At 40.9% G+C, this 12,121-nt stretch overlaps 1 protein-coding gene across 6 annotated transcripts in view; it reads right to left on the bottom strand.

The window, feature by feature from the left end:
* Positions 1-12,121, bottom strand: part of LOC140933519 (A disintegrin and metalloproteinase with thrombospondin motifs 2-like) — a 33,802-nt gene that overhangs the window by 1,259 nt on the left and 20,422 nt on the right. For 4 of the 6 annotated variants that reach the window (XM_073383103.1, XM_073383107.1, XM_073383102.1 and 1 more), the window contains 13 exons: positions 11,861-11,953; positions 11,282-11,399; positions 10,634-10,779; positions 9,769-9,889; positions 8,342-8,416; positions 7,910-8,073; positions 7,626-7,755; positions 6,354-6,480; positions 5,354-5,555; positions 4,021-4,162; positions 3,158-3,316; positions 1,982-2,235; positions 977-1,076 (listed from right to left, as the gene is read on the bottom strand). In XM_073383103.1, coding sequence (XP_073239204.1) covers positions 977-1,076; positions 1,982-2,235; positions 3,158-3,316; positions 4,021-4,162; positions 5,354-5,555; positions 6,354-6,480; positions 7,626-7,755; positions 7,910-8,073; positions 8,342-8,416; positions 9,769-9,889; positions 10,634-10,779; positions 11,282-11,399; positions 11,861-11,953 — 1,831 coding nt within the window. Of the gene's footprint in view, positions 1-972; positions 1,077-1,981; positions 2,236-3,157; positions 3,317-4,020; positions 4,163-5,353; positions 5,556-6,353; positions 6,481-7,625; positions 7,756-7,909; positions 8,074-8,341; positions 8,417-9,768; positions 9,890-10,633; positions 10,780-11,281; positions 11,400-11,860; positions 11,954-12,121 lie in introns of all 6 variants that reach the window. The other 2 variants (XM_073383106.1, XM_073383105.1) reach the window with 2 other exon arrangements.

Here is a 12,121-nt window from a genome sequence, read left to right on the forward strand (position 1 = left end):
TTCAAGCCTCAAACTATTTTTTTCTAAATTCTCTGCCCTGTTCTCGATTGGCCAGGTAAGTAGACTAGGCTTTAAAAAACAATAATTCAGAGGTCACTATTTCAATGTTCGCCAGGGTCACTGAGACATAGTTCTCTATCAATTAAGAAGGAATTGGAGAGTTTCTCGCTGCTCAGCATGTTGCAAACAATAAAACAAGACGAGTTCACTTTTCATTTCACTATACATGGGTGTTAACGCGATTATCCCATAGCGATCCAACGATAGTAGCCACCCAAGAATTTACGCCTTTTTTCTATTGGTCATGAATCAGAAGTTAAAAAAAAGATTCTGAGCAGCGGCGGAGCCAGGGGAGAGGCCCGGCGGACACGGCCTCCCTTATTTTGAGACCAAAAAAAATTTTTTTGGAGACCGCCCCCCCCCCCTCCCCCACCGCTTATCTGAGGGCTCTGGATGACCGCCCTCCCCTCCCCCCCTCATCTGAAGGTCTGAATCCGCCACTGCTGAGGGAAAAGCTTCAACTACAACAGATATAAAGCCGCAAACACAGGACAGCTGCGCATTCCTGATTTGATACGTACTGCACGAATGTACAAGATATGTACGTCGCGGTATCACCAAAGGTTTTGCTACTTTCTTTTTTTTCAGTTTCTCTGCCAAAGCCAATAGAGTTTGAGCTCCGACGGTAAGGAACCCCCGAAACTAGAGTTTCCTAAAGGTGGAAAGTAACGAGCGGAGGCTGTTACTTTCCGCGCTCTACGGTTAAACATTATCGAGGTTAAATTAACAAAGGCCATTTCTACACAAAGCAATCCAGAAAAAATCTCGCTTTCCGCATGGTTATAAGGTGAATAACAACTACATGAATATCCCCAAGTCGTAAAACCAGAACTCTATTCTGATGTTGCATGACTTCCTGTAAGGCCAGCCCAGGAGCGAAAACAACCACAAAACTAAATTTACTCTGCAAACCTACTTTCGGGAGATTTTGGAGAGCATCTACCACTTGAAATCTTTATATCATCCAATGCTATATCACTGGAAAAACCATTGCCTCGAATACCCTCGAATATGATCTGAAAGAAAAGAAACCGATATCATAAATAGGGCATTGCAAGAATAAGGCGTCGAACCATTGCACTTATAACAACAGGTTGAAATGCTCTACGGTAATCTACAGAGTTCTGAATTAGTTTTGATAAGAGAGACCATTCAAGTAGGCTTCGTCCCATATTCAGAGGCTTTGTTGGTTTACTGTTTAGACATTCGGTTTACCCTATTTATGTTTGATCAGTGCCATGGGTTCTTTTACATCACTCTCGCTTGTTTCTAATTCATATGCAATGATAAAGGACATAAGGCCAAAGGCAGAAACTCGCATTGGTATTCAAAATATAAAATAATGATAATAATAATAATAATAATAATAATAATAATAATAATAATAATAATAATAATAATAATAATAATAATAATAATAATAATAATAACTGAGCACGAGAGCTAGGGTGGAAAAAAAGAAGCTCTCCAGCTTTTTCCTTTCCCATCGTCCACTGCGCACTTCTGTCTCCCCCAGCAGCCTCCTAGTGGGACAAGAAGGGCTCTGCGTAAAAGAGACAGTCAGGAAAAAAAACTGGGGCTACACAAGGGGAAATGTAGCCGATTCCCCCTTTGAATGTTACTTCACTGAAGTGATCCCCCCTAATAACGTTTGATGACTTTAGCGCCCCCCCCCCCCCCCTTGTCTACATTTTTCAACAAATTTGATTGGTCCCACCTCTGAATCCTTCCAAAGTTTTCAGTGATCCCCCTTTTGGGTTCTCAGTTACCACTGATCCCCACTTTTGTTCTCTTAGAAGTCAAGTGATCCCCCCCACGAAGTCCTCCGCTCCGCCCCCCCCCCCCCCTCCCCCCCAGGCGATAAATAATGACCAGTCGCTAAGTTCACTGCAACGATGAACAAAGTATTCAGTACGATTACCTGGTATGGAAGATAAGAATTAATGGTTAGACGTTCATTATGCCACTCGTTTTTCTGGTTTCCAGATTTGTGCCATATTCTGCGATCTCTACCCCTTAGGAGCCTGTACATAACACGAAGCCAGCCCATTTTGTCACCGTACATGTGATACCAGAAGTTAAGGCAGACACTCCTAGCACGTACTACGGGACTTATTAATCTCGCGCGGTCATTCCTTCGTTGTGGATGAGAAGCTTCTATATATACGTAAAAACCTGAGAAATAAACAAATTATTGTTGAAAACTCCATTAAGCGGCCACCCTTGGTGTGCCGTTAAGCGGCCGCCTAATGGAGGTTGACCCCTCAATAGCGGTTCGTCAGAAACCGGGCTATACATTAGCATAATCTTTAGCAGAAACATCACTTTATTTTAAAACAAATACGCGACTGAGGCAGCAGTACTGGTCCACGATCGGTCGTCACCGTCTATGTCAGACTGTTTTCCTTCATTATATTCTTAAAATAAAACCAAACGTAATCCGTTAAGTGCTTTATGGTCGCTTAATAGATGTGACAACAATGGGACAATTCTCATTGGCACGGCCAAAAGGCGGCCATGGCTGCTTAATAGAGGTTTAATTCCTTATTCTTTTCTACAATTATTTCGGGACTTTGATTACTGGCTGCTTAATAGAGGGTGGCCACTTATTGGAGAGGTTGAACTGCATTTAATGCCTGGTAAAAACCTGAGGAATAAACAAACGGCTAATAGTAAGGAGAAGAATGGCTCAGGTTCAAACGTTTCTTTCCATATTTTCGGTCAGACGAACCTGTATTCATCGGACACCTCTTGGTCATCAGTGACCTTAAGATATATCGTTTCTGCCCACAGAAAAGACGGTGGGCGAACATGATTTTCCATAACTAGGCGGTCAGTATTGTATCCTCGTTTTACCCGGTAGCTTAGCCGTTTCCCAGGGCTAAGAGAGGATCTACTTGTATTTACGGTTACGGGTGCGGGTTATTTGCCCATACCCGTTCACGGACACGGTCTATCTTAAGATCTCTAATAAGCTTAGTTGTTTCTTACTAAGGAGCTGTAAGGGGGAACGAAAACAGGTGCAAAAGAGGAAAAATAGCGTGAGTTGAAAACTGTTCTCTTGCTTCTTTCTTCAACTTGGATGTTTGTTACCAACCTCTTGAAGTTCCCAAGGTGTGATCGTTAGTTGGTCCAGTCTTCTTGCTCAGCGTACTTCCACTTAACAACGCCCAATCAAACTGATCTAGCCTGGAGGCGCGCACATTTCTCCACTCACAGAATCCTTCTTCAAACGAGCAAGACATGTTTGCTAAAACTGTTGGAGAATGGATAAATAGACGACAAATTAATAGATAAATAAATAAATAAATAAAAAGGAGACAAATAAATTTACGATAAATAAATAAATAGATATATAAATAACGAGTTAGAGGTTACACTTCCATGAAGTGGTTCATTGTGTTGTATACTTCATCGAATTGGAATTTGAAAATCTTGGTTGTTAAGGAAAGGGGGAAATCGGAGTACCCGGACATAAAGTAATCGAAGCAAAAGGCAGGAAGCCACTACATAATCCACAAACGGCCTCCTAAACCGGGATTCGAACCCGAGAAACTTGGGAAGACGCACGCGCTGCGCCACAACTGTTTCTAAACTCCTCTGCAAATCCTTGTACAATTTACGGCACTCGACTCTACAGAAACATTTACTTCTCAAACTCATTAATAATTCATAAAGAAAATACAAAGGAAATTTTAAATGTTTAATGAGTGTTTAAAATCAGACGAAAAACTGCTCATTTTTGTATCTTTGATTTCTACCTCTAAAATCATTTTGTTTGAGAAGTGATATCAAGCATTCGACACAGTGTTTCATCACGAGATGAAACACCTCGAAGTTCTTCAGAAATACTCGTCGTATTATCAACTCTACTTCTCGGTGTTTCATCTGGTGATGAAACACTGTATCTCATGCTTGATACATTACATCAAATAAGTTAGCAACGTGCAGTCCACTTACCTTCTCCTTCACAGGGAACTTTTCTGCAAATTCTCATCCGAGGCGGCCTAGCATCACGTGGACAGTTTAATGAGACAGCTCCTAAAATATTTCTGCACTCCACTAAACGTTGTTGAACACTATTTCCACAGCTGCGAGAACACTAAAACACAAGGAAATAGAACCAATTTAACCCTTAAATTCCCAAGATTTGATTGCATGTATTAATTCTCGCAAATGACTGCTATTTTAATATATTTTATTGAAGTAATTTGGGGTTATATCAATATAATATCATCTGGCTGATAAATTTACGTATTCTCACCAGCAGTATGTTGGACAATGTATTGCATGTTCTAAGAAGTTACATGCCACTCCCTTCTGGGAGTTAAGGGGTTAAAAAAATTCAAACACTTTCTCCCCATCTGTCTTGATAAGCTATTGCTTGTTGAATTTTAGTAAGGCAAAGTTGTGCTGTCTTCAAATTGTTCCGCTCTCCAGATTGTGATCCGTTTTGACAGTTGCCAACTAGATTTCTTGAGATAATGGAACCAATTGCATAAAGTATCTTTAGAGGAGTAGAGGGGTCCCTTTCTGCAGCCAATCTCTCTGTTGTAAAGGATGCTCTTGCACGGATCGGGAGTAATTCGGCTAGGCTCGATTACCAGCCGCTGTTCGGGAAAATGAGGATCAAAGACCAGACCCGGGAGACGGCGGAAATCGAGCCTATAATTCGGCCAAGGGCGGTTTAACAAGCATGGGAATGCAAGGAGAACACCAGACTCTTAAAAGGTTGCTTTATGAATCGGGACTTGGTCCCTCTTTGCTCTGTCATACCATTGCTCGTATCATTATGTCTAATGGTTTTAGCAACTTTTGAATAGCAGTTTGCGCGGCCAGTGTATTTATCGACGGCTAATCACTATTTAAGTATCCAAGAATCCAGCAACGAAGAAAATGTTACCAATAAAGACAGTAACACAACTTTCATCAAAAGGACTTGGTGTGACTGTGATGTCAAGTGTGATGCAAATGCCAACTAGTTGTTCAGCTGACTAAACTTACTGCCTTTTTTACGTTCTTGTTACCTTCACCGTCGCCGGACCTTTAAGTCTCTAAAATAATATGGCGCCGGAGTGCCAGTCTAAGGGCTTGCCTGGGGTCCCCCACCTCCACATGTAACCAGGTGAGATAACCCGCCTGTCCATACGGCCACCCAACCTATCATGTAAACGTGATCAAATTATAATGAGAGATTATATGAACAGGCGGGTTACTCCACCTAAGCGGGTTACCTCACCTACCTGGGGTCCACCACCTCCTTGTAAACAAGCCTTAAAAAGACCCTACGTACCTGAGTCCAGTTACCCACAATCCATTCGGCCGGACACGGTTGATCGTTACATATCTGTTGTTTCTCAGGCCTTTCCGCAGTACACAGTGTAGAGTTGACCTGGCGATCTACTAAAACTCCTCTACATTCCACTGTACGATTTTGGCTGCCGCCATTGCAAAGTGAAGAACACTTCGTCCAATTGGACACTTTCCAAACATACCTGTGACGCACAGAAATAAGATTTTCATTAACGTCACTTTACAAACGTTAAGAGATTTACTTAGCTGACATTTGTAGCGTAGGAGGGAGTCAAGGGATTGCGTTTTGTTGTTTGTACTTCGAGTAGTAGAGCTACGCTGTTAGTGGGAACATGGAGTGAAAAGCTTCCTTGATTTCTTGGGGATGTATAGAGCCTATTTGAAAGACAAACTTTTGTTCTGTATATTTTCTAAGTGTACGTCACTCAACTTAAGGAAGACAAAACGTCTTCCCAAGACGATCGCAAATATAGCCATAACAATTGGAACAGACAGCTAGTTTAAAAACAAGTATTGTAGGTTTGGGTACTGAAGGTGCATTTTACGGAGTCTCTATAACTGTCGACGATGTTATGTATGTTTTTATTTAACTCCTAAAATAACTATGTTTTAGGCAGTGGTTCGGGCTTTTACTTCTTATTGTATAACGTTTGAAACCTTTCGCCATTTTCTCGACCCTTGTACAGCTCTGCACTGCCGACTGATGCAGCTGAGCCACCGCGCTTTCTGCTGTTTCTTTTTCTGTCAATTATCCGTGAAATTGACGTCATTTTTAAGAGTATCGAAATATCGGCAGACATCTTCCAAATTTGTCAACACTAGCTGGTTATGGAGAATAAGGTTGGGGGACAAGTTTGAATATATAATTATGACGAAAAATAGCCCGGGCACCAAATCGTGGTCCCGTATGTTACAGCGAAAGTTAACGATAATCTCTTTAAGTGTGAGCTACCCATTGCTGACGATCGATGTATGTATACCTCTCGCAAGCTGTCAAGTTACATGGTCTCGTCAAAGGTTCGGGTTTGATCAACGCGAAACAATTATCCTTGGCAACCTCTGATTTGTTATCATTTCTGCGGCATTTATATAAGTGTGTTTGGATACCTAATGAGTAGAAAAAACAAATAAACAAAAAGCAAAACATAAATAAAGACAAAATGACAACTTGAACCAATAAACAGATTACGTTGTTTATGGCTAAGGGAATGGGTGGTTTAGAATGCATAAATATTGGCGTGCAATGATCATCGTCCAAATGTCGTTTATATTTTTGCTCATTAGCATACAAATTAACCCATAAAAAAATAATAAAAGAGCAGGTTAATTTGAGCAGTTTGTTCAATGTTCAGCTCTTTGCAAACAATAACAAAGGAAATAGCAGCAATCAAAAACTGCGAAATTACTGGGAGGTAAAACGTTAATGAGCTCATACATTATTTGTAAAGTTTCGAGTTTTCCACAGCAAATTTCTCCGTCACTATTCGCTATATCGGGCTCAAATTTCAGATATAACTGAAATCTTTACGTTCTTTCAATATTCAATATTCAGAGATTTTATTTCATTAGCTTCATCAGATGATAGTAAGCATATGTCAATGAGGCAAAAATGTAAACAAGGATTTTCCTATAGCTCGTTAGAAGCCTGGTTTTCACTGGTGCATAAGCATAAGCACAAGCACATGTGTAAGCAAGTGAAAACTGCCGCCACATAAGCATAAGCACCAGAAAAACGGACAAGTTTGTCTCTCTCTTTGCTTGACTAGTGAAAACGGGATCGACATAAGCACAAGCCTAAGCACAAGGCCGTGGACCAATCATAGGATATTTTGACCCCGACCTCATGCGAACATATCAAAAGCCGTCCGCCATCTTGTTTATCGTCGGGTTGAGGAGAGCTGGTATCGAGAATTGAGTCAAATATGCCATTCTGCGCGTGCGTATGTCCTTATGCTTATGCTTAAATGCTTATGCGCTAATGAAAACCGTTGGAACATATTAGAGCAAAATCGAAACCTAAAGCCCCCGCTTCGCATTCAGGGTAAACGACCAGGGCAAGGAGGCGGGGGAATGGATTTCATCTTACGTCCAAGGCTTTCATTGTAACTCTACGGAAAGGTGACGGTTCTCCTCAATTTTCTCTAAACACTTTGAAAGTCTTCCTTCTAAGGTCTACTTTTCCTGTATATTGACGAACCGCGCAAACCTAGCTTTAAATGAAGCTCAACTTATTCGTTAGCTTTGGTACCAACCTTCCCCGCAAGTTTTGGAACAGTCAGACCACTTGAAATGCGACCAGAAGAACTCGCTCCCATTAGTGGTGGGTTTGTAGAACTGGTAGCGTAGACTAATAGGTACTGCTGGCTGGTCACTCATCTTAACCTGCATGTGAATCAATTAGAAATTTTAATCAAAGGCTGTTTTCAAGCAATCTTTGGTTGTTTACTATTTAAAAGAAGTTTCCGGATACGCCTGTTGAGCTATGATTTAGCGTTGGGCTTGCAGCTGCAATAACATACACGGAATACTATCTAACCTTCACAACAACTCTATCCTTGATGGGTCCCGGAGTGGTTATTGCCTCTATGTCGCCTTCTCTCTTGTAAGTGAATTTTGTCCCAGCAAATTCATAAACTACGGATACTGACGTCTGTTCAGAGCCTACGAAAGGAGCCTTTTCTGCTCCCATGGCGTCTAGAACTGTTAATAATAAAACCAAATGGAATTTAGGAAAGTAAATGTCATTTCCCGAACAGTAGCCTGCCAGCAAGCTCTCCATTTATGGCGAACGAAGCGGACCGCCAGGGAACGCACTCACGTCACCTTTCGCGTGTTGCTTTCGCGCGACTTCTCGCGACCAACCCAAATGGAGAGCTTGCTCGAAGCTACCCGAACAGCGGCTGGTGATAGAGCCTAGGAAAAATCTACAACTGTAGCTGTACAATAAGAAATTAGTACCATCACTAACCTAGGAAGTTTGGAGACGAGTCTTCAAGCATGATATCGGTTGCACCCACTGGACACTCTAACAATGTTTCAAGATCTATAAAATCAATAGATTATTTAAAAAAAAACCTCTTCAGTCTGTGGGCACATTAATACATATTTAAATATCAGTAAGGTCAGTAACATCTCATTCATTTCTTCAGTGCAAGATGAGTTATTATAATAATAGCCAGCCATACAGGTTTCGCAGACGCCTCACTTCGTATTTCTACTATTTTGCGGGTCAGCACTTTCCGTAATTTTATTTGCAAAGAAAATAAACGCTGTTCTTGTTGATGCTGTTGTTGTTTCCGGAAACCCCGAGAACAAACCTCTTACCAAAACCGAGTTAAAAAAGAAAGCAAGCTAGAGTTTACATATCAATCAGCAGGATTAAAAAATTTAGTGCAATGGTCACAACAAGTCGGAGATACTCTAAAGTAACTATCGCACAAACTGAAAGAATCTGTACCCAGTCCATTTTGTGCAGTCTTACCAGTTACTCGTTAGCAGAGAATTTACTAGGTTCTAAATAGCAAAATCACAACTCTATTACAAATAATAATAAAATAATAAACTTACAAGCAAGAGAGATAAAACCCCAATTGTAATCGGATTTTTTTTTCAAGTTTGTGCATCCACAACTGATTTTGTTTTATCTTTAAATGTGGTATCTTTAAATGTTAATGATTAAATTTCACACAGTTTGGTAGCCAGTTCTTAAAGGGACAAAGTCTGCTGATGCACATGCGCTTTAGATACTATTCCTTAGCTGATTTGCATACAACAAGATACTGTTTTCAACCAAATATGATAAAATAATTTTATAGGATGAGAAAAAGAATACTCAGGAACAAGTTTTCAGTAAAAGATCAAAGATCGAATGCAGCACAAGGCAAGGTTGAGGCGGATTTCTAGATGTATCCGACCTTTGATTTCGGGTTGAGCTAAGCGGTTTTCAAAGTGGCAAAACTAGTGTCTAGGTCAGCACGGTCCCAAAGCTGACTATGCCCCTTTAATTGCTGAATAAGGCTATATGACACAACTTTTTTAAAACCAAACTGCGTGTGATAGAGGAGGCAATGTGACCGAGCGGTTACAGTTTTAGACTTAGAAGCAGGCCACGAGCTCAAGTCTCGCCGTGATCTCTAGCTGGATAAAAGATTGTTCTTGCTAGGTATATCTTAAATGGGTTTTCGCGAAGGGGATTCAAGTTTAATCATTAGTCGAAACGTACGCAAAGAATGCATACAATACGGTTGAAGACGTAAAAAACACTACTCCACCCCCCCACCCCCCCACCCCTTTAACACCAATTAAGTCCACAGAAAGCTCATTCCCAGGCTCTTTTCTCCCTCACTTCAAAGGGAGCTGAGAACAAGGGTCGGTTCACGACAATTGTGCACGTACCTTCTTTCGGTAGCGTGGTGATGGTCCCAGCTGTTGCTGAACACATATCGTTGTTACCGCCACAGACACCGCAGCTGTCAAGAGTTTTGTTCGATCCGATGACACCATCACAACCGATTTTCTACCAGAAAAAAAAAGCGCAGCACCGTTAAGAACAACCAGTAATGAGCGTAAGCAACGACACAGCGACAACAGTGAAAACATCGCTGAAAATGACAAAATGAACTTGCGTTGTTTGAAACTTTATCGCGTCTATTTGGACCCTTTTAATTTGTTAAATGAAGGCGCTTTCTCCTGGCGTTGAATTCTTAAGAACTTTATTCAGGTTCAAAAAGAGAAAGGAAAATTCGTCGTCGTATATTAACGGCCCCCATAAAACGTCGCTTCAGGAGTCGTGCGGTGACGTCAAGGAATGTATCAAAACACCTGATGCCCGTGCATAGCTGTTGTTTTGCTCATAAACCAATTCTTTTTTTTACTTTTTCCGTTGTTTTCGTCGTCATCGTTCCTTTGAAGATACAGAATAAGACGCTGTTTATATGGAGTAGGGGACCCCGGTCTAGTGGGGTACGTTTCTTTTGTTTTTTGTCCTTCAGAGCCTGAAAACAAAAGAAACGAACCCCACTAGACCGGGGTCCCCCACTCCATGTAAACAGGCCCTATTTCTTGGTTTGCAACCACGTGACAAGGCGGCCATGTTGGATGTGTGTTAGTGGTCAATGCAATAGGATTTTTCCTCGAAGAATTTACATGAAAATAGGGTATGGTTCACAGAGGAGAGAAATGCTTTTGTTCTGACCACCAACACACCACCAACATGGCCGCCGTGACGTCACGTGTAAAGCAGCAATAGTTTACGAAATACCTGACATTTTCCCTGGATGCAGACATCAAAGGATTTAAGGTTATCGTAACATGCAGTTCCGTTTTCTACTTCCACGTTAACCACGTCTACGCTTTGGCCGTCGTTGTTTGCTTCACAGAACTGGTGACATGGTTCAACAGGTATTTCTACAAACAAAAATGTTTAACCCTTTCAATCCTAGAAGGGCCCAAAGTACAACTTAGACAAAAATTCTTATAGAGTGTTTTCACTCACGTGGCCAACATCTATACAATTTTTTTGGAACAAAAGAAAGTGTTAGCGTAAGAAAAGAGTTCAACTCCTACAGGACTGGTTTGGGACACCAACATGGCCGCCGTTTCATTGTTTTGGGACACCAATACAGCGGCCGTGACGTCATGTGAAAACACTCTACATCATTCTGGAAACTGCTAAAAAATAATAACAATAACAATAACCCAAAACCAATAATAACAAAGTAACACATGAGGGTACTGCCAAACACGTTTCTCAAAGTTTTTGTGAGAAAGTTTTTTTCTAATAAATAGTCTACTAGTAATTTAATCCTCCTTTAGAAATTCACAACTTAATAGAGGCTGATTGTAGGTTAACAATGACTGAACAATATAAGGAAGGTCTGAACAAATACAATAAAACCAGAAAGCTTACGGTTGTTGACTGTCATAAATCGCATTAGTCCCAGTCCACACGGGTTGTTTTCGAGCGTTATATCATCCAGCGCGAAATCACTGAGGTATCCATCACCTCGAATGCCTTGGAAGACAATCTTCAAAGGATAATGAAAGCAAACAGTTAATTTCTGTGTGGTAATAGATAAAAAAGGCTCATACAACGATCATCATCATCAAACATGATGCTGCGACAGTTCCAAGCTGTCCTATCTCTCCTGGTACCTCCAGTTCGTTTGTTGCCACTCTCATTATTACAAGTTGACTCTAAGTATGAAGATTCAACAGGTGAAATAACTGAAATTAAATGACCACCTCTACAACTATACGGCTACGGCTTATGATGCTGTAAAAGGTGACAATTTCTGGGGGTACGGAAAAGCAAATTTCCTCTGAAGTTGTTACAAGTTGCTGCAAAAACTGGTTATAACTTTTGTGCTTACGATATGAAAGAAAACCACGAGGATAAATAATGAAGTGAAAACTTGTCTTTGCACGTGAAAATGTAAAAATCGTCTGTGTCAAGGTGAGGTCTATAAAGATTTAATTTATTGTTTACCCTGTATGGCTTGTTGCTAAATATCGTGGTAGGCTTGTGAAACACCCATCTATTTCCTCTATTCTTATTTACGCTCCAAACCACTTTTTCGTCCTAAGGCAAGAAATATATCAGGCTCTATTAGTAAAGATAATACTGCATCTCGTCGAAGGAAGACGCATAATTCTTTCCAATAACTAAAACTTAGGGACTTAGGGCCTGTTTCGCGAAGGTGGGGGCCCCAGATAGGTGAGGTAACATGTGGTAGGTCACCTCACCTAT

Source organism: Porites lutea, chromosome 4, assembly GCF_958299795.1.
Source record: "Porites lutea chromosome 4, jaPorLute2.1, whole genome shotgun sequence".
NCBI classification, from domain to species: Eukaryota; Metazoa; Cnidaria; class Anthozoa; order Scleractinia; family Poritidae; genus Porites; species Porites lutea.